Raw genomic sequence first — 22,792 nt, 5'->3', positions numbered from 1 at the left:
AGGAGAGTAAATGGTATGATAGAATCTCCCTAATTCCGATCATTGGAACCAACAAAATTCATCCGTTTTGCGGCAAATCCGGATTTAAAAGTCATTTTCGTGTATATGAATGATTAAATTGACTGTAAATATTATCCGGATTAGACCAAAATTCGGATTAAGCCGATGCGGATTAAACGATTTAGTTTGACTGTATCAGCCAATAGAATCAGTCTTGGAATACAGAAAGACGTTCACGATTGAGTTATGTACAAATACCGATATGAGAAAAGCTTAGATTCACCTCCTAAGCCATCACCCATGGAACTGGCCCCAGGGCACTAAAAAGGCAATTACCAAGAAACAAACACTGACGCGAGTGTTGGCCTGTTTGATAAACGCAGAAACCCTAGTGTTGGCCTTGTACCACACTGACCACACGTATTGACAAACTTAATCAGCCACTAGAACTCAGCGGTCTAGTGGTTAGCGTGCTCGGCTGGCATGCTGGAGTTCGCAGGTTCGAGTCCTGCTAGGGTTAGGGTTACCGTCGATCTAGGGTTAGGGTTAGCGCCTCAGGTTGGGGCTAATTTTTGGCCCAGCGAGGTATTTGTAGTACGATGATCATCTGTTTGACTCGGGTTGTTTTTTGGTCAATAGATTCTATACTAACTTATATATTTTGAACACATATATTTGCTTTATCCTTAGAGGCCACTTTATTTAAAAGATACTTCGCTCAATACAGTAGTTTATTTCTAAATGAATAAAAGAGTTGGTGACATTATTCAATATATATAAAAACCACAATATCTATTTTACGGTTGGTATGCAACAATTTCCACTCTTTTCCATAGGTGTCGCTTTGGATAAATATCTATATCTCTTGACCCAATGGACCGATTACGATTAAACTTGATAAACAGGAACTTTTATCAAGTAGCACTCGGGGTGGGTGAAATCGCTCTAGGTTGAAATCGCTCTAGACATTGATCGCCGGGTTTCAACATTCCTGGATATGACCATGTTTCACAATTAAATTCATCTTCTAAATGAAGACGACCATCGAACACGTGTCTAATCGCATCATAATGGGTACGGGGTGTCCCGCGTTCGAACCAAGTAATTACTGATACTGGTTCAGAGTGGTCTTGATACTGAATAGAGGATGTACAGGGGTGTCACGGGTTCGAACCCAGTAGTGGTCCAAGTTGCCCTGATGCTGGATAGAGGATGTCCCGACCGTACGGTGCTGCCGCTATGCTCATCGTTAGCGGGATTTCCATACACTAACTGAAGTCAACTCCGCAATCGTCGTGCTGTCCAGTTATACCCAGTTACCCTTTCTTGCCAGAGTTGACTAACGTTAGTGTATGAAAATCCCGCTACCGATGGGCATAGAGGCAGCACCGTACGGTAAAATGTTGATATCTTAAAAATAATTACTGATACTGATTCAGAGAGGTCCCGATGCTGAATATAGGATGTACAGGGGTGTCCCGGGCTCGAACACAGTGGTGGTCCAAGTTGTCCTGATGCTGATTAGATGATGTACAGGGGTGTCCCGAGTTCGAACCCAGGACTATTCTAGGTTGTTTCTCGAAAAATGATTGAATAACGCACACACGACTTACAGCAAAATTTATCTATATTTACTCCAGAGATGATTTTGATAAAACCAGTGTCTCTAGTAAACTTTGCATCATTCAGAATCTACTCAACCAAAATAAATAAACTTGAAACCAAATTTTAGAATCTACAGGGCTTCATTTCTGAATGATTGTTGTTTGTTTTGACTGGTGCGTTGTCATGGTGATGGTAAGGTGATATTCTGGATCCGATGTCTGGAAAAATAGTAATTCCTCAAAGCAGAGCCAAATTTCATACTGAAATGAATAACTACACTTATTTTCATCGATACGATAATGAAATGAGTTTATTTGAGCAAAATACTTCATAGATATTCATCACAGAAATATAGAATTTGTCGATGTCGGCCGCGCCCCGCTGATAAACTAGGTGAAATACCTATTGTGAGTCACCGATTTAAGTTTTTAAGTTTCTTTGTTTGAAATACCGGTATTTTATTGGGAATATTTTTCACATAATTTTTCTGTGAACTATTGCACGGAAATTGCAACAAATTCCTAATTTCGTGGTATTATTTCCCGCAACTATCAATTCGGAGCGGCATGTAAAGTCTACCGCGGGCACTACCGTGAGCTCTTTAGTTGGTGCCCGGAGCGCTAAGTCCTAGTCGACCTCGATCTGCGCGGACTGAAGAGCTAGCCCTCCCAAGTGGAGTATGTCCCATTTAAGAATGATGGCGGACGAATCAATGCTCACTAGAAATATTTAGAAGCTTCTCTTTCAACGCAGAAGCGACCGAATGTCTTCAAACCATTTCAACATTGAAATACAGTAAGTAAATTTACTTATGAATCGAATACTTGTGATGTATGAAGGTGATTCGAGATGGAGAGCGACATAAAACACTCCGGTTTAACCCCACGAGCAGCAGCAATCCCTATTCACTGATGCGTGCTGTAAAACCATCATTCAGTAAAAAGTATCAATAACATAAAGAGTGGATCTAGGCCTAGTATAAACCATTACTATCAAGACAGATAAAGAATTTGACCCCGGGGTGGATACCCTGGATTTTAGAGTGCTTTCTCTGACAGGTTTCTATGTTTATTTCAGGGTGATGCTCTACTAAATAACTGCAGTCATCAGGAAGTTCCAGCCGTAATGACTGTTTGGCGATGAAGCGAACAAGTGATCCCTCAATTCAGGTAGATATATCTTAGGCCCTAATCACACTCTAGAAACCAGTTTCAGTGGTGTTTTAAAACCGAGTTAACCAAAGTCCAAGTAGGTTTTCAGCGCCGTTCTCAAATCATTGATGCCAACATATTTCAAAGATTTCGGCTCAATTTACCGTGTTTGGAACTTTGCAAAAATATTTGCTGCGAAAAAATTTACTTTGGAAATATCAAACATTTTTGAATGGTGCGATTCACCTGCTGCTGAGCAACGAACACGCTGCAAATTTCAATGTGAAATCTGTAATTTCAGACGGTGTGGGAATAAATTCATATAGTGTTCCCTGCTCTAAGTCTGAACCAATTTACCTTTAAGTCTTGTATGAAAAAAAAATTGTAACAAATTCTTGGCACTAAAAGCATTTTGAATCTAGTTGAATCTGTTTTCATTTTTTATCTGATGAAGAAATAATGATTTTCAGTGTTTTGTATTATTTCAGATGTAGGCGTAACGCTAGAGTTTTGTTTATTCTACTCAAAAGAAGATGATGTTTAGATCAGGTTCGTTTAGTTACTCTTATTTATATCGAATATTTACTATGATTTTTGTGAATTGCTCTAATGATGTTATAATGAATGTTGTTTGATTTATTTTCAGTCTAATGGAGGAGGACCTCAATAACTGAAACCTGCGACACGTCTACACCTGAAATTGAGTGCGAGTCAAATGAATGAATTATTGATTCTAAATGACTGTGATGTTTCATGCTTATTAGAGGATTTGTAGGGATGTCCAAAATTCGATCCCAGTGATTCTGATCAGATGATAAACCAGGGTGTCTGATATATGCTGATGAATTGTTACTACATGAACGCCACCTATTGGATTTCTGCTGAACCACCTAATTATTGGAATCACAGCTGCCATCTATTGGAAATTTAGAAATTTATATCTTGAGTGTCAAAATAAACGTGGAATTTATTTTAGATAAACACAAAATAGTTCTCAAATTGAGTTTGAACTGTTGGTTTGATCTGAATGCAGTGGAACACAATATCTGAGTGACTGTTAAAACCCTTCCAGGATTGGCACTGTCTTCCAGAGATGATTTTGGTAAAACCAGTGTCTCTGGTAAACTTTGCATCATTCAGAATCTACTCAACCAAAATAAAGAAACTTGAAACCAAATTTTAGAATCTACTGGGCTTCATTTCTGAATGATTGTTGTTTGTTTTGATTGCTGCGTTGTCATGGTGATGGCAAAGTGAAATTCTGGATCCGATATCTGGAAAAATAGTCATTCCTGAAAACAGAGCCAAATTTCATCCTGAAATATGAATAACTACACTTATTTTCGTTGATTTGATTACAAAATGAGTTTATTTGAGCAAAATATTTCGTACAAATTTTTTACAAAAATATAGAACTTGACCTCGAATGATATGAAAGGGTGTTGAGTCTGGGTGACCTCTAGATACTTCAGACCGCACGAGGATGATGATGTTGATGATGAAAACTGTTATTTGTGTTCTCCTCTTCTTCAGAATCAATCTAGGAATAGATTAAGTAAAGATATCTGTATTTTTACTCTAAAAACAGTCAAGTATCCTGTTTTCATTAATATCAATGCAGCTTGTGCCCCCGGGCCGGGCCTTCTAAATCAGGTTGCACTACCGGTATTTCCGGATTGTTGCTAATCTCGCGAAAACGAAACTAGACGTATCGGCCCCACTCCGCGCGGTTGCGCCACCGCGCGGGATTTACGCGAAGCAATAAACACAAACATGGCCACTCTCTCAATTTTCAATGATAGAAATCATGTGTGCATTTCAATTATTTCGGCTGTTGGGTTTTAAGGCACAATATAAGTTGATGATGTGATATGGCGATGTTAATTAATGATAATTCCGCAGTGAAGCTAGTCACGAACGGTGCCGATTGAGTGTACAGCTGCCAAAAACACTGAAATGTGCGTAGTTGCGTAACTATTTGCAGTGAATTGCAGACGAAACATGAAGCCTTAACGGCCGTTTAAAAAAAAATTATACCAATCGCAATTGTAAAATAAAAATGAGATAGAACCTAAGTTAAAATTCTGGCCATTTCTAAAATGTTATTACTAATTTTTAGTCAGTGCCGAACGTTTAGTTTTCCAACAACAATGAGGGGTGGTAGGTAGTCATGCAATTCAAGTCATCATTTATTACACGTTACTTCCGTGTTGTTGAAAATCTCGCGAGTCCTGGACCAAACCCCAATGAACAATGTGATCTGTGTGCTGGCCACAAATGCACTCAGATCACACTACACTACCCATTACACACTCCAGTACCCACAGCTTTCATATATCCATCCAAATATTAAGAGTGTCTTTCTTCCTTGATTTACACAGCATATATTAGCGCTAGTCTCGCGAGATTATCAACAACACAGAAATAAAATTCAGTAGTCAGTTTGCCGGCTTTGGCTCTGTGCCAGATCCATCTTGATACCTTCTAAAAAATAGTTTATTCCTCTCGTAAAGTCCAAATCAGTCTCAGAGCCCTTCTCGTCGTTTGACTTCAACTGAATGTCATTGCATCACTTGGTCTTCGCTCATAATCAGTTTTCACAATAGGTGCCATTCAGCGACGGTATAACGGCGATCAAACTCGTCTAAAGATCATGAAAATGTCATCAGCTGTTTCACAAAATCTACCGGAGCACCACCTGTTAGATGTTTACTCCAACCGGGAAGTGTCGAGTCCCGCTTTACACCCAGTCAATCGGACGCTGTTTGTGTCTGGACGTATTTATCCCGTTCAGATTGAAACCAGTTAGTTGCACCGATTTAAGTAGGAAATTTGACCCGATTATCCAATACGTATCAAACGCATATAAAAATATCACTGATTCATTTAGCTTTTTAGACCATAAATGCATTACTTAAAAAACAGTGTTGGCTTTTTATTGCTGTAGTTGATGGAATTTTCTATTGGTCTTTTTTGAAAACGAAATTTTATCTCATTCTTAAGTCGATATTGTCGGCCGCGCCCTGCTGATAAACTAGTGAAATACCTATTGTGAGTCACCGATTTAAGTTTTTAAGTTTCTTTGTTTGAAATACCGGTATTTTATTGGGAATATTTTTCACATAATTCTTCAGTGAACTATTGCACGGAAATCGCAACAAATTCCTAATTTCGTGGTTTTATTTCCCGCAACTATCAATTCGGAGCGGCATTTAAAGTCTACCGCGGGCACTATCGTGAACTCTTTAGTTGGTGCCCGGAGCGCTAATACCCCTGAGTCCTAGTCGACCTCGATCTGCGCGGACTGCAGAACTAGCCCTCCCAAGTGGAGTATGTCCCATTTAAGAATGATGGCGGACGAATCAATTGCAATTTTCACTTCAAATATTTAGAAGCTTCTCTTTCAACGAAGAAGCGACAGAATGTCTTCAAACCATTTCAACATTGAAATACAGTAGGTAAATTTACTTATGAATCGAATACTTTTTTTGTACGGTTGAAGGTGATTCGAGAAGGAAAGGTGTCTGACCACAAGTGCTTGTCACAATTTGACGGAGGGAGGATGGATTGGATGACACCAGTTGCCAGTATCCCTATCTATATAAGGATACTGGTGTGGTCCATCCTTCATCAAATTGTGATAAGCTCCTGTGTGTTGGACATAAGACACTCGGGTTTAACCGCCATGTCAAGCTGATGCGTGTAAAACTGTCGGCCGACATTCAAGATACAAATAGTAAAATGTATGAATAATATCAAGTGTGGATCGAGGCCTAATATAAACTATTATTATCAATGCAGATGGAGCATTTGAGCAGGGACTTGACACAAAAGGATTTTGACCCCAGTATCCTCAGTCTTTTTATATATAGTACCTAGGATACTGGGGTTGAAATCGTTTTGTGTCAAGTCCCTGTGATTACTATCAATACAGATGTAGCATTTGACCCCGCGGATACCCTGGATTTTAGAGTGATTTCTCTGACAGGTTTCTAGGTTTATTTCAGGGTGATGCTCAACTGAATAACTGCAGTCATGCAGGAAGTTCAAGCCGGAATAACTGTTTGGCGATGAAGTGAACAAGTGATCCCTCAATTCAGGTAGATATATCTTAAGGTAGGGGCACACGAGCGTATTTTTTCGCCCGATCGCGGCGAATTTATAAATCACCCGAAAAATTCGCTCGTGTGGCCACTCATGGCGACGACGATTTCGTCGGCCGACTCGATCGCCCGGCGAATCGCCCGTATCAAACATGTTTGATATTTTCGGCCGATTATTTACGCCGGCGATCGGATCGCCCGCAAATTCGCTCGTCTGCCCGCACTCAGCGAATTTCGCCGAGCGATCCATTTTTATCAGCCAATAGGATGCATTGTTGATATCATGTGATTCGTTAACTCTCTCCCTCTTAGTGCCAGTCGCTGACCGAATTTCGGTTTGATCGCTTTGTGTGCCCGCTCATATCGGGCGTATAATTTCGTCGGCGAATTTAATCGTCGCAATCGGGCGAAAAAATACGCTTGTGTTTCCCTAGCTTTAGGCCCTTATCACAGACCTCTAGAAACTAAATAGTTTCAGTGGTGTTTTAAAACCGAGTTAACCAAAATCCAAGCAGGTTTTCAGCGCCGTTCTCAAATCATTGATGCCATCATGATTTGAAAGCTTGTCAAAGATTGCGGCTCAATTTACTGTGTTTGGGACTAAACAAAAATTTTGCTGCGATGAAATTTACTGTGGAAATATCAAACATGTTTGAATGGTGCGATTCACCTGCTGCTGAGCAACGAACATGCTGAAAATTTCAATGTGAAATCTGTAATTTCAGACGGTGTGGGCATAAATTCATATAGTGTTCCCTGCTCTAAGTCTGAACCAATTTACCGTTAAGTCTTGTATGAAAAAAAGATTGTAACACTGAAAATTCTTGGCACTAAAAACATTTTGAATCTTGTTGAATCTGTTTTCATTTTTTATCTGATGAAGAAATAATGATTTTCAGTGTTTTGTATTATTTCAGATGTAGGCGTAACGCTAGAGTTTTGTTTATTCTACTCAAAAGAAGGTGATGTTTAGATCAGGTTTGTTTAGTTACTCTTATTTATATCGAATATTTGATATGATTTTTGTGAATTGCTCTAATGATGTTATAATGAATGTTGTTTGATTTATTTTCAGTCTAATGGAGGAGGATCCTGCGACACGTCTACACCTGAAATTGACTGCGCGTCAAGTGAATGAATTATTGATTCTAAATGACTGATGTTTCATGCTGTTTAGAGGATTTGTAAGAAATGTCCCAAGTTCAAACCCAGTGATTCTGATCAGAGGATAAACCAGGGTGTCTGATATATACTGATGAATAGTTACTACGACATGATCGCCACCTATTGGATTTCTGCTGAACCACCAAATTATTGGATTAATAGGAATATGTATTCGTATTGGATTAAACTGTATATCACAGACGCCATCTATTGGAAATTTAGAAATTTATATCTTGATTGTCAAATAAATGTGAAATTCATTTTAGATAAACACAAAATAGTTCTCAAGTTGAGTCTGAGCTTTTTTTTTATCTGAATGCAGTGGAACACAATATCTGAGTTACTATTACAGGATTGGCACTGTCTTCCAGAGATGATTTTGATAAAACCAGTGTCTAGTTAACTTTGCATCATCCAGAATCTACTCAATCAAAATAAAGAAACTTGAAACGAAATTTAAGAATCTACAGGGCTTCATTTCTGAATGATTGTTGTTTGTTTTGACTGGTGCGTTGTCATGGTGATGGCAAGGTGATGGATTCGATGTCTCGAAAAATAGTAATTCCTCAAAACAGAGCCGAATTTCAAACTGAAATGAATAACTACACTTATTTTCATCGATATAGTAACAGAATGAATATATTTGAGCAAAAAATTTCACAGATATTTGTTACAGAAATACAAAACTTGTCGATACTCTCAGCCGTGCCCCGCTGAAAAAACTATTAGGTTAAATACGTGTTGTGAGTCACCAATTCAACTTATAAGATTATTTGATTGTTTCATTAATTGGGAATAATTTTAGAATGTTTTATTCGAACAATAGCTCGGAAGTTCTTTAGAATTGCTACGTATTGCTAATTCCGTGGAATTCATTACCCCTAGTAATCCGGAGCGGTATCTAAAGCCATCCGCGGCTAGAACCGTGAACTCTTTAGTAAGTGCTCGGAGCGCAAAGCCTTAGTCCTAGTCAAGTTCAAGTTCAAGTTCAAATTTATTTCACAGAAAGCATGATAGGCTATGTACACAGGTTGAGAGAAAACAAACAATAAAATTTACAATTTCACTACTAAACAAAACAAATACAACACACCAAGAAGCCCATGGATAACTAAAGGCATAATTCAATCGATCTACAACAAAGATAAAAAATACATACAGTCGACCTCGATCTGCGCGGTCTACAGAACTAGCCCTCCCAAGTGGAGTATGTCCCATTTAAGAATGATGGCGGACGAATCAATCGCAATTTTCACTTGAAATATTTAGAAGCTTCTCTTTCAACGCAGAAGCGACAGAATGTCTTCAAACCATTTCAACATTGAAATACAGTAAATAAATTTACTTATGAATCGAATACTTGTGATGTATGAAGGTGATTCGAGATGGAGAGCGACATAAAACACTCCGGTTTAACCCCACGAGCAGCAGCAATCTCTATTCACTGATGCGTGCTGTAAAACCATTATCATTCAGTAAAAAGTATCAATAACATAAAGAGTGGATCGAGGCCTAAACTATTACTATCAATACAGATGGAGCATTTGACCCCGCGGATACCCTGGATTTTAGAGTGCTTTCTCTGACAGGTTTCTATGTTTATTTCAGGGTGATGCTCTACTAATTAACTGCAGTCATCAGGAAGTTCAAGGAATATCTGTTTGGCGATGAAGTGAGTAATGACAAGGACATATGATAAGGCTTATCGGGTGAAATACAGGATATCGACAAATTCAAGTTCTGAAATTACTCGCTTGATGGCGCTAGTCAGAACCGGAAATTGGAACCTAAATCCACCACACGCGAGATTTTTACTATGAAAAATGCTATTTCTCATGTGTTTATCTTGTGTTTCAGTTACATACACGTTACGGTCACCTACCACAGCACAAGAGGAATATGGTAATAGCCGGTGGTGTAACTGCGTCTGTTATCGTAGCGCCAGTTGTCGCTAGTTTAGCCGTTGGTATCGGTGTACCGATATTATTGGCGTATGTTTACGGCGTGGTACCGATATCGCTGTGTCGCAGCGGTGGTTGCGGCGTATCGACGACTGACTCCGGGCGGAGTTCGATTTGAGTTCGAAGAGAACGAAGGAAGTGGCCCATCGGGGCCTTACGCCCGTAAGTACTTAAACCATTCTTTTCATATAGTGCAGGGTCCGGAATCAGCTGTCTTTCTAGGATTCATAAGGGATAATTTGATGATGTCATAGGGGGATTTATTGGGGATGGCGAACTTTTCTACGTTTTGTATAGACTAGCCATAAAAAGAGATAATTTGATGATATCATTGGGGGATTAACTGATAGAGCCATGTTGTCTGGTGTGGCTGCTATATAAATCGCCCTATGACGTCATTTAAGTTAGTTCAGTACTAGTATGAGTGAATGTTTATATTTGTTGTAGCTGATTCTCACAGTATAGAAACGACCAGTCACCGGGTAGCGAACCCCAGTATCGGACCTAGTATCGGTGAGATGTCTATGGCTATGACCGGCAGTCTTAGCGCTAGCGGAAGCCACATCGACCGAGTCGGGATAATCCGCGATGAGAGCGATCGCGAATCGGCCAGTAACAGAGCGATTGCTGGCTCCAGTTTGAACGGTAGTTTATCGGGAAGCGCCGTTGCCGGACCGAGCGGATTCCAAAACAGGTAAGAGATTTTCCCGACTACAATCTCACGAATCACGTGGATCCCCTGAGAAAATTGGAGGAGGGCACGGCGAAGGTACGGGTGCAGATTTAGGAAAATCTCAAAGAGAAGGAAGAGCAGTTCTCTGAGAAAGCAGGATTAAGGCTGACTTATGTCGCCAAGCAACGCGATGCCTACCGACACAACTGGGTTAATCGCCGATTAACGGCCTACGAGAGGCCGCCAGTTTCTGCTCTATCTGTTCGACGTAAGCCGGCTAGCGACGGCAACCCGACGCCTACCGACTCGTTGCAAGCCGTATCCGGCTAGTTGCCCGTGTTCTACTCCGGCCTACGGTAGGCCAACAGTTGCTTACGATCGCAACTGACACAAACTGCTGTGATATGCAGGGCGTTGCACCACTTTTAGTCGACGAATAAAAAACCCACAGTAGATTTGTAGAAACAGTTTCGAAGTTAAAAACTGTGGTGTTTTAAAACCGAGTTAACCAAAATCCAAGCAGGTTTTCAGCGCCGTTCTCAAATCATTGATGCTATCATGATTTGGAAGCTTGTCACAGATTGCGGCTCAATTTACTGTGGAAATATCAAACATGTTTGAATGTTGCGATTCACCTGCAGCTGAGCAACGAACACGCTGCAAATTTCATTGTGAAATCTGTAATTTCAGACGGTGTGGGAATAAATTCATATAGTGTTCCCTGCTCTAAGTCTGAACTAATAAAAAAAAATTGTAACTGAAAATTGTTGACACTAAAAGCATTTTGAATCTTGTTGAATCTGTTTTCATTTTTTATCTGATGAAGAAATAATGATTTTCTTTGTTTTGTATTATTTCAGATGTAGGCCTAACGCTAGAGTTTTGTTTATTCTACTCAAAAGAAGGTGATGTTCAGATCAGGTTTGTTTAGTTACTCTTATTTATATCGAATATTTGATATGATTTTTGTGAATTGCTCTAATGATGTTATAATGAATGTTGTTTGATTTATATTCAGTCTAATGGAGGAGGATCTCAATAACTGAAACCTGCGACACGTCTACACCTGAAATTGACTGCACGTCAAATGAATGAATTATTGATTCTAAATGACTGTGATATTTCATGCTGAATCGAGGATTTTTAGGATGTTCCAATAGTTAATAGTTAATAGTTAATGAATAGTTACTGCAACATGATCGCCACCTATTGGATATCTGCTGAACCACCAAATTATTGGATTAATACGAATACGTATTCGTATTGGATTAAACTGTATATCACAGACGCCATCTATTGGAAATTTAGAAATTTATATCTTGAGTCAAAATAGATGTGAAATGCATTTTAGATAAACAAAAATTGTTCTCAAAATAGTGTGAGCTGTTTGTTTTGATCTGAATGCAATGGAACACAATATCTGAGTGACTGGCACTGTCCCCTAGAGATGATTTTGATAAAACCAATGTCTCTAGTAAACTTTGCATCATTCAGAATCTACTCAACCAAAATAAATAAACTTGAAACCAAATTTAAGAATCTACAGGGCTTCATTTCTGAATGATTGTTGTTTAGTTATGACTGGTGCGTTGTCATGGTGATGGCAAGGTGATATTCTGGATCCGATGTCTGGAAAAATAGTAATTCCTGAAAACAGAGCCAAATTTCATACCGAAATGAATAACTACACTTATTTTCATCGATATAATAACAGAATGAATTTTTAGCAAAAAATTTCAGATATTTGTTAAAGAAATAGAAAACTTGTCGATACTCTCAGCCGCGCCCCGCTGAAAAAAACTATTAGGTTAAATACGTGTTGTGAGTCACCAATTCAACTTATAAGATTATTTGATTTTTTCATTAATTGGGAATAATTTTAGAAAATGTTTTATTCGAACAATAGCCCGGAAGTTCACTAGAATTGTTACGTATTGCTAATTCCGTGGAATTCATTACCCCCGCTAGTAATCCGGAGCGGTATCTAAAGCCATCCGCGGCTAGAACCGTGAACTCTTTAGTTGGTGCTCGGAGCGCAAAGCCCGAGTCCGAGTCGACCTCGAGCTGCGCGGTCCGCAGAACCAGCATGGCGGACGAATAAATCGCTATTTACACTTGAAATATTTAGAAGCTTCTCTTTCAACGCAGAAGCGACAGAATGTCTTCAAACCATTTCAACATTGAAATACAGTAAGTAAATTTACTTATGAATCGAATACTTGTGATGTATGAAGGTGATTCGAGATGGAGAGCGACATAAAACACTCCGGTTTAACCCCACGAGCAGCAGCAATCTCTATTCACTGATGCGTGCTGTAAAACCATCATCATTCAGTAATGATAATAATATTAATATGTGTCTTATATAGTGCTAAATCCAGCCAAGCTGCTCAGAGCGCTTTACATTTTTCGGTATTATTACCCCGGCCAATTTTAATACTCTAACATGTATCAGTCATCTCTCCCTTTTGAGAAGTAACACCGAGCTGCTAACAAGCGCTCAGGAGTCATCTATCAGGCCAGGTACCCATTTACTCCTTGGTGGAGAGAGGCAATGAGGATAAGTGTCTTGCCTGAGGACACAACAGGGATCGAACCCATGACCTGGCTTCCCAGAGCTGAACGCTCTAACCACTAGCCCTCACCGCAGTAAAAAGTATCAATAACAGAGTGGATCGAGGCCTAAACTATTACTATCAATACAGATGGAGCATTTGACCCTCTGATACCCTGGATTTTAGAGTGCTTTCTCTGACAGGTTTCTATGTTTATTTCAGGGTGATGCTCAACTGAATAACTGCAGTCATCAGGAAGTTCAAGGAATAACTGTTTGGCGATGAAGTGAACAAGTGATCGCTCAATTCAGGTAGATATATCTTAGGCCCTAATCACAGACCTCTACAAACCAGTTTCAGTGGTGTTTTAAAACCGAGTTAACCAAAATCCAAGCAGGTTTTCAGCGCCGTTCTCAAATCATTGATGCCATCATGATTTGAAAGCTTGTCAAAGATTGCAGCTCAATTTACTGTGTTTGGGACTAAGCAAAAATATTTGCTGCGACAAAATTAACTGTGGAAATATCAAACATGTTTGAATGGTGCGATTCACCTGCTGCTGAGCAACGAACACGCTGAAAATTTCATTGTGAAATCTGTAATTTCAGACGGTGTGGGAATAAATTCATATAGTGTTCCCTGCTCTAAGTCTGAACCAATTTACCGTTATGTCTTGTATGAGAAAAAAAATTCTAAGCCTGAAAATTGTTGGCACTAAATGCATTTTGAATCTGTTTTCATTTTTTATCTGATGAAGAAATAATGATTTTCAGTGTTTTGTGTTATTTCAGATGTAGGCGTAACGCTAGAGTTTTGTTTATTCTACTCAAAAGAAGATGATGTTTAGATCAGGTTTGTTTAGTTACTCTTATTTATATCGAATATTTGATATGATTTTTGTGAATTGCTCTAATGATGTTATAATGAACGTTGTTTGATTTATTTTCAGTCTAATGGAGGAGGATCTCAATAACTGAAACCTGCGACACGTCTACACCTGAAATTGACTGCACGTCAAATGAATGAATTATTGATTCTAAATGACTGTGATGTTTCATGCTGATAAGAGGATTTGGAGGGATGTCCCAAGTTCAAACCCAGTGATTCTGATCAGATGATAAACCAGGGTGTCTGATATATACTGATGAATAGTTACTACGACATGATTGCCACCTATTGGATTTCTGCTGAACCACCAAATTATTGGATTAATACGAATACGTATTCGTATTGGATTAAACTGTATATCACAGACGCCATCTATTGGAAATTTAGAAATTTATAAATAAACGTGAAATGCATTTTAGATAAACACAAATAGTTCTCAAATTGAGTTTGAACTGTTGGTTTGATCTGAATGCAGTGGAACACAATATCTGAGTGACTGTTAAAACCCTTCCAGGATTGGCACTGTCTTCCAGAGATGATTTTGATAAAACCAGTGTCTCTAGTAAACTTTGCATCATTCAGAATCTACTCAACCAAAGTAAAGAAACTTGAAACCAAATTTAAGAATCTACAGGGCTTCATTTCTGAATGATTGTTGTTTGTTTTGACTGGTGCGTTGTCATGGTGATGGCAAGGTGCGTTGTCATGGTGATTTTGATAAAACCAGTGTCTCTAGTTAACTTTGCATCATTCAGAATCTACTCAACCTAAATAAATAAACTTCAAACCAAATTTTAGAATCTACAGGGCTTCATTTCTGAATGATTGTTGTTTAGTTTTGACTGGTGCGTTGTCATGGTGATGGTTAGGTGATATTCTGGATCTGATGTCGGGAAAAATAGTAATTCCTCAAAACAGAGAGGAATTTCTAACTGAAATGAATAACTACACTTCATTTCATCAATATGAAAACAGAATGAATTTATTTGAGCAAAATATTTCATAGATATTTGTCACATAAATATAAAATTCGACCTCGAATGATATGAAAGGGGTAATGTTGAGTCTTGGTGACCTCTAGATACTTCAGACCGCACAGATGATGATGATGATGATGATGATGATGATGAAAACTGTTATTTGTGTTCTCCTCTTCTTCAGAATCAGTCTATAAATAGATTAAGAAAAGATATCTGTATTTTTACTCTAAAAACAGTCAAGTATTTTGCTTTCATCAATATCAATAGGGTTTGCGCCCCCGGGCCGGCCAGGCCTTCTAAATCAGGTTGCACTTTATTTCCGGATTGTTGATAATCTCGCGAGAACGAATCTAGATTTATACAATATTAGCGCTAGTCTCTCGAGACTATCAACAACACAGAAATAAAATTCATAAGTCAGTTTGCCGGCTTTGGCTCTGTGCCAGATCCATCTTGATACCTTCTAAAAAATAGTTTATTCCTCTCGTAAAGTCCACATCAGTCTCAGAGCCCTTCACGTCGTTTGACTTCAACTGAATATCATTGCATCACTTCACACCTAATCAGTTTTCACAATAGGTGCCATTCCACGACGGTAAAACGGCGATCAAACTCGTCTAAAGATCATGAAAATGTCATCAGCTGTTTCACAAAATCTACCGGAGCACCACCTGTTAGATATTTACTCCAACCGGGAAGGGTCGAGTCCCGCTTTACACCCAGTCCATCGGACGTTGTTTGTGTCTGGACGTATTTATCCCGTTCAGATTGATACCAATTTGTTGCAGGATTTTAGTAGGAAATTCATCTGTTCAACTATTGCACGGAAATCGCTACAAATTTCTAATTTCGTGGTATTATTTCCCGCAACTATCAATTCGGAGCGGCATGTTAAGTCTACTGCGGGCACTACCGTAAACTCTTTAGTTGGTGCCCGGAGCGCTCTTGCCGCTGAGTCCTAGTCGACCTCGAGCTGCGCGGTCTGCAGAACAAGCATGGCGGACGAATAAATCGCTATTTACACTTGAAATATTTAGAAGCTTCTCTTTCAACGCAGAAGCGACAGAATGTCTTCAAACCATTTCAACATTGAAATACAGTAAGTAAATTTACTTATGAATCGAATACTTGTGATGTATGAAGGTGATTCGAGATGGAGAGCGACATAAAACACTCCGGTTTAACCCCACGAGCAGCAGCAATCTCTATTCACTGATGCGTGCTGTAAAACCATTATCATTCAGTAATAATAATAATATCAATATGTGTCTTATATAGTGCTAAATCCAGCCAAGCTGCTCAGAGCGCTTTACATTTTTCGGTATTATTACCCCGCCAATTTTAATACTCTAAAATGTATCAGTGATCAACAAGCTAACAAGCGCTCAGGCGTCATCTATCAGACCAGGTACCCATTTACTCCTGGGTGGAGAGAGGCAGTGAGGATAAGTGTCTTGCCCGAGGACACAACGGGGATCGAACCCACGACCTGGCTTCCCAGAGATGAACGCTCTAACCACTAGCCCTCACCGCAGTAAAAAGTATCAATAACATAAAGAGTGGATCGAGGCCTAAACTATTACTATCAATACAGATGGAGCATTTGACCCCTCTGATACCCTGGATTTTAGAGTGCTTTCTCTGACAGGTTTCTATGTTTATTTCAGGGTGATGCTCTACTAATTAACTGCAGTAATCAGGAAGTTCAAGGAATAACTGTTTGGCGATGAAGTGAACAAGTGGTCCCTCAATTCAGGTAGATATATCTTAGGCCCTAATCACAGACCTCTACAAACCAGTTTCAGTGGTGTTTTAAAACCGAGTTAACCAAAATCCAAGCAGGTTTTCAGCGCCGTTCTCAAATCATTGATGCCATCATGATTTGAAAGCTTGTCAAAGATTGCAGCTCAATTTACTGTGTTTGGGACTTAGCAAAAATATTTGCTGCGACAAAATTAACTGTGGAAATATCAAACATGTTTGAATGGTGCGATTCACCTGCTGCTGAGCAACGAACACGCTGAAAATTTCATTGTGAAATCTGTAATTTCAGACGGTGTGGGAATAAATTCATATAGTGTTCCCTGCTCTAAGTCTGAACCAATTTACCGTTATGTCTTGTATGAGAAAAAAAATTCTAAGCCTGAAAATTGTTGGCACTAAATGCATTTTGAATCTGTTTTCATTTTTTATCTGATGAAGAAATAATGATTTTCAGTGTTTTGTGTTATTTCAGATGTAGGCGTAACGCTAGAGTTTTGTTTATTCTACTCAAAAGAAGATGATGTTTAGATCAGGTTTGTTTAGTTACTCTTATTTATATCGAATATTTGATATGATTTTTGTGAATTGCTCTAATGATGTTATAATGAATGTTGTTTGATTTATTTTCAGTCTAATGGAGGAGGATCTCAATAACTGAAACCTGCGACACGTCTACACCTGAAATTGACTGCACGTCAAATGAATGAATTATTGATTCTAAATGACTGTGATGTTTCATGCTGATAAGAGGATTTGGAGGGATGTCCCAAGTTCAAACCCAGTGATTCTGATCAGATGATAAACCAGGGTGTCTGATATATACTGATGAATAGTTACTACGACATGATTGCCACCTATTGGATTTCTGCTGAACCACCAAATTATTGGATTAATACGAATACGTATTCGTATTGGATTAAACTGTATATCACAGACGCCATCTATTGGAAATTTAGAAATTTATAAATAAACGTGAAATGCATTTTAGATAAACACAAATAGTTCTCAAATTGAGTTTGAACTGTTGGTTTGATCTGAATGCAGTGGAACACAATATCTGAGTGACTGTTAAAACCCTTCCAGGATTGGCACTGTCTTCCAGAGATGATTTTGATAAAACCAGTGTCTCTAGTAAACTTTGCATCATTCAGAATCTACTCAACCAAAGTAAAGAAACTTGAAACCAAATTTAAGAATCTACAGGGCTTCATTTCTGAATGATTGTTGTTTGTTTTGACTGGTGCGTTGTCATGGTGATGGCAAGGTGCGTTGTCATGGTGATTTTGATAAAACCAGTGTCTCTAGTTAACTTTGCATCATTCAGAATCTACTCAACCAAAATAAATAAACTTCAAACCAAATTTTAGAATCTACAGGGCTTCATTTCTGAATGATTGTCGTTTAGTTTTGACTGGTGCGTTGTCATGGTGATGGTTAGGTGATATTCTGGATCTGATGTCGGGAAAAATAGTAATTCCTCAAAACAGAGAGGAATTTCTAACTGAAATGAATAACTACACTTCATTTCATCAATATGAAAACAGAATGAATTTATTTGAGCAAAATATTTCATAGATATTTGTCACATAAATATAAAATTCGACCTCGAATGATATGAAAGGGGTAATGTTGAGTCTTGGTGACCTCTAGATACTTCAGACCGCACAGATGATGATGATGATGATGATAATGATGATGAAAACTGTTATTTGTGTTCTCCTCTTCTTCAGAATCAGTCTATAAATAGATTAAGAAAAGATATCTGTATTTTTACTCTAAAAACAGTCAAGTATTTTGCTTTCATCAATATCAATAGGGTTTGCGCCCCCGGGCCGGCCAGGCCTTCTAAATCAGGTTGCACTTTATTTCCGGATTGTTGATAATCTCGCGAGAACGAATCTAGATTTATACAATATTAGCGCTAGTCTCTCGAGACTATCAACAACACAGAAATAAAATTCATAAGTCAGTTTGCCGGCTTTGGCTCTGTGCCAGATCCATCTTGATACCTTCTAAAAAATAGTTTATTCCTCTCGTAAAGTCCACATCAGTCTCAGAGCCCTTCACGTCGTTTGACTTCAACTGAATATCATTGCATCACTTCACACCTAATCAGTTTTCACAATAGGTGCCATTCCACGACGGTAAAACGGCGATCAAACTCGTCTAAAGATCATGAAAATGTCATCAGCTGTTTCACAAAATCTACCGGAGCACCACCTGTTAGATATTTACTCCAACCGGGAAGGGTCGAGTCCCGCTTTACACCCAGTCCATCGGACGTTGTTTGTGTCTGGACGTATTTATCCCGTTCAGATTGATACCAATTTGTTGCAGGATTTTAGTAGGAAATTCATCTGTTCAACTATTGCACGGAAATCGCTACAAATTTCTAATTTCGTGGTATTATTTCCCGCAACTATCAATTCGGAGCGGCATGTTAAGTCTACTGCGGGCACTACCGTAAACTCTTTAGTTGGTGCCCGGAGCGCTCTTGCCGCTGAGTCCTAGTCGACCTCGAGCTGCGCGGTCTGCAGAACAAGCATGGCGGACGAATAAATCGCTATTTACACTTGAAATATTTAGAAGCTTCTCTTTCAACGCAGAAGCGACAGAATGTCTTCAAACCATTTCAACATTGAAATACAGTAAGTAAATTTACTTATGAATCGAATACTTGTGATGTATGAAGGTGATTCGAGATGGAGAGCGACATAAAACACTCCGGTTTAACCCCACGAGCAGCAGCAATCTCTATTCACTGATGCGTGCTGTAAAACCATTATCATTCAGTAATAATAATAATATCAATATGTGTCTTATATAGTGCTAAATCCAGCCAAGCTGCTCAGAGCGCTTTACATTTTTCGGTATTATTACCCCGCCAATTTTAATACTCTAAAATGTATCAGTGATCAACAAGCTAACAAGCGCTCAGGCGTCATCTATCAGACCAGGTACCCATTTACTCCTGGGTGGAGAGAGGCAGTGAGGATAAGTGTCTTGCCCGAGGACACAACGGGGATCGAACCCACGACCTGGCTTCCCAGAGATGAACGCTCTAACCACTAGCCCTCACCGCAGTAAAAAGTATCAATAACATAAAGAGTGGATCGAGGCCTAAACTATTACTATCAATACAGATGGAGCATTTGACCCCTCTGATACCCTGGATTTTAGAGTGCTTTCTCTGACAGGTTTCTATGTTTATTTCAGGGTGATGCTCTACTAATTAACTGCAGTAATCAGGAAGTTCAAGGAATAACTGTTTGGCGATGAAGTGAACAAGTGGTCCCTCAATTCAGGTAGATATATCTTAGGCCCTAATCACAGACCTCTACAAACCAGTTTCAGTGGTGTTTTAAAACCGAGTTAACCAAAATCCAAGCAGGTTTTCAGCGCCGTTCTCAAATCATTGATGCCATCATGATTTGAAAGCTTGTCAAAGATTGCAGCTCAATTTACTGTGTTTGGGACTTAGCAAAAATATTTGCTGCGACAAAATTAACTGTGGAAATATCAAACATGTTTGAATGGTGCGATTCACCTGCTGCTGAGCAACGAACACGCTGAAAATTTCATTGTGAAATCTGTAATTTCAGACGGTGTGGGAATAAATTCATATAGTGTTCCCTGCTCTAAGTCTGAACCAATTTACCGTTATGTCTTGTATGAGAAAAAAAATTCTAAGCCTGAAAATTGTTGGCACTAAATGCATTTTGAATCTGTTTTCATTTTTTATCTGATGAAGAAATAATGATTTTCAGTGTTTTGTATTATTTCAGATGTAGGCGTAACGCTAGAGTTTTGTTTATTCTACTCAAAAGAAGATGATGTTTAGATCAGGTTTGTTTAGTTACTCTTATTCATGTCGAATATTTGATATGATTTTTGTGAATTGCTCTAATGATGTTATAATGAATGTTGTTTGATTTATTTTCAGTCTAATGGAGGAGGATCTCAATAACTGAAACCTGCGACACGTCTACACCTGAAATTGACCTAGTTCTAAACACTGCGCATAAACCATATCAAGTGGTTACTGTCATTTAACCGTAATGACAAGGACATATGATAAGGCTTATCGGGTGAAATACAGGATATCGACAAATTCAAGTTCTGAAATTACTCGCTTGTTGGCGCTAGTCAGAAACAGAAATTGGAACCTAAATCCACCACGCGCTAGATTTTTATCGCAAATTTTACTATGAAAAATGCTATTTCTCATGTGTTTATCTTGTGTTTCAGTTACATACACGTTACGGTCACCTACCACAGCACAAGAGGAATATGGTAATAGCCGGTGGTGTAACTGCGTCTGTTATTGTAGAGCCAGTTGTCGCTAGTTTAGCCGTTGGTATCGGTGTACCGATATTATTGGCGTATGTTTACGGCGTGGTACCGATATCGCTGTGTCGCAGCGGTGGTTGCAGCGTATCGACGACTGACTCCGGGCGGAGTTCGATTTGAGTTCGAAGAGAACGAAGGAAGTGGCCCATCGGGGCCTTACGCCCGTAAGTACTTAAACCATACTTTTCATATAGCGCAGGGTCCGGAATCGGCTGTCTTTCTAGGATTCATAAGGGATAATTTGATGATGTCATAGGGGGATTTATTGGAGGTGGCCAACTTTTCTACGTTTTATATAGACTTGCCAGAAATAGAAAGATAATTTGATGATGTCATAGGGGGATTAACTGATAAAGCCACGTTGTCTGGTGTGGCTGCTATATAAATCCCCCTATGACATCATTTTAGTTAGTTCAGTACTAGTATGAGTGAATGTTTATATTTGTTGTAGCTGATTCTCACAGTATAGAAACGACCAGTGACCGGGTAGCGAACCCCAGTATCGGACCTAGTATCGGTGAGATGTCCATGGCTATGACTGGCAGTCTTAGCGCTAGCGGAAGCCACATCGACCGAGTCGGGATAATCCGCGATGAGAGCGATCGCTAATCGGCCAGTAACAGAGCGATTGCTGGCTCCAGTTTGAACGGTAGTTTATCGGGAAGCGCCGTTGCCAGACCGAGCGGATTCCAAAACAGGTAAGAGATTTTCCCGACTACAATCTCACGAATCACGTGGATCCCCTGAGAAAATTGGAGGAGGGCACGGCGAAGGTACGGGTGCAGATTTAGGAAAATCTCAAAGAGAAGGAAGAGCAGTTCTCTGAGAAAGCAGGATTAAGGCTGACTTATGTCGCCAAGCAACACGATGCCTACCGACACAACTGGGTTAATCGCCGATTAACGGCCTACGAGAGGCCGCCAGTTGCTGCTCTATCTGTTCGACGTGAGCCGGCTTGCGACGACAACCCGACGCCTACCGACTCGTCGCAAGCCGTATCCGGCTAGTTGCCCGTGTTCTACTCCGGTCTACGGTAGGCCAACAGTTGCTTTCGATCGCAACTGACACAAACTGCTGTGATATGCACGGCGTTGCACCACTTTTAGTCGACGAATAAAAAACCCACAGTAGATTTGTAGAAACAGTTTCGAAGTTAAAAACTGTGGTGTTTTAAAACCGAGTTGACCAAAATCCAAGTAGGTTTTCAGCACCGTTCCCAAATCATTGATGCCGTCATGATTTGAAAGCTTGTCAAAGATTGCGGCTCAATTTACTGTGGAAATATCAATCATGTTTGAATGTTGCGATTCACCTGCTGCTGAGCAACGAACACGCTGCAAATTTCATTGTGAAATTTGTAATTTCAGACGGTGTGGGAATAAATTCATATAGTGTTCCCTGCTCTAAGTCTGAACCAATTTACCGTTAAGTCTTGTATGACAAAAAAATTGTACCACTGAAAATTCTTGGCACTAAAAGCATTTTGAATCTTGTTGAATCTGTTTTCATTTTTTATCTGATGAAGAAATAATGATTTTCAGTGTTTTGTATTATTTCAGATGTAGGCGTAACGCTAGAGTTTTGTTTATTCTACTCAA

General features: G+C 39.3%; 1 protein-coding gene and 2 long non-coding RNA genes across 5 annotated transcripts; all 3 read left to right on the top strand.

The window, feature by feature from the left end:
- Positions 1–2,302: 2,302 nt before the first annotated feature.
- On the top strand, positions 2,303–3,829 carry LOC141912254 (uncharacterized). The gene is made up of 4 exons (XR_012620133.1): positions 2,303–2,400; positions 2,683–2,774; positions 3,245–3,305; positions 3,403–3,829. It is a non-coding gene; the product is annotated as an uncharacterized LOC141912254 (long non-coding RNA).
- Positions 3,830–6,107: 2,278 nt separating this feature from the next.
- On the top strand, positions 6,108–8,230 carry LOC141911517 (uncharacterized). Its single transcript, XR_012620062.1, has 4 exons — positions 6,108–6,214; positions 6,764–6,856; positions 7,777–7,837; positions 7,935–8,230. It is a non-coding gene; the product is annotated as an uncharacterized LOC141911517 (long non-coding RNA).
- Positions 8,231–9,844: 1,614 nt separating this feature from the next.
- LOC141911516 (E3 ubiquitin-protein ligase RNF19A-like) lies at positions 9,845–21,886 on the top strand. Of its 3 annotated transcripts, XR_012620061.1 has the most exons (5): positions 9,845–10,146; positions 10,432–10,678; positions 11,518–11,578; positions 20,788–21,358; positions 21,646–21,886. XR_012620061.1 is itself a non-coding variant. In XM_074802505.1 (4 exons), exons 1-3 carry the CDS (start codon positions 10,017–10,019, stop codon positions 11,564–11,566), a joined length of 426 nt encoding a protein of 141 aa, XP_074658606.1. In that variant the 5' UTR covers positions 9,845–10,016; the 3' UTR covers positions 11,567–11,578; positions 11,676–12,167. The 3 variants fall into 3 exon arrangements, 2 of the variants coding, with proteins under 2 accessions (XP_074658606.1, XP_074658607.1); XM_074802505.1 differs by lacking the exons at positions 20,788–21,358; positions 21,646–21,886 and adding an exon at positions 11,676–12,167; XM_074802506.1 differs by lacking the exons at positions 11,518–11,578; positions 20,788–21,358; positions 21,646–21,886 and adding an exon at positions 14,004–14,058.
- Positions 21,887–22,792: the final 906 nt, after the last annotated feature.

Source organism: Tubulanus polymorphus, chromosome 10 (assembly GCF_964204645.1).
Source record: "Tubulanus polymorphus chromosome 10, tnTubPoly1.2, whole genome shotgun sequence".
Lineage (NCBI taxonomy): Eukaryota > Metazoa > Nemertea > Palaeonemertea > Tubulaniformes > Tubulanidae > Tubulanus > Tubulanus polymorphus.
Note: the sequence above shows the minus strand (reverse complement) of the source record. Positions and strands in the feature narration are given on the sequence as shown.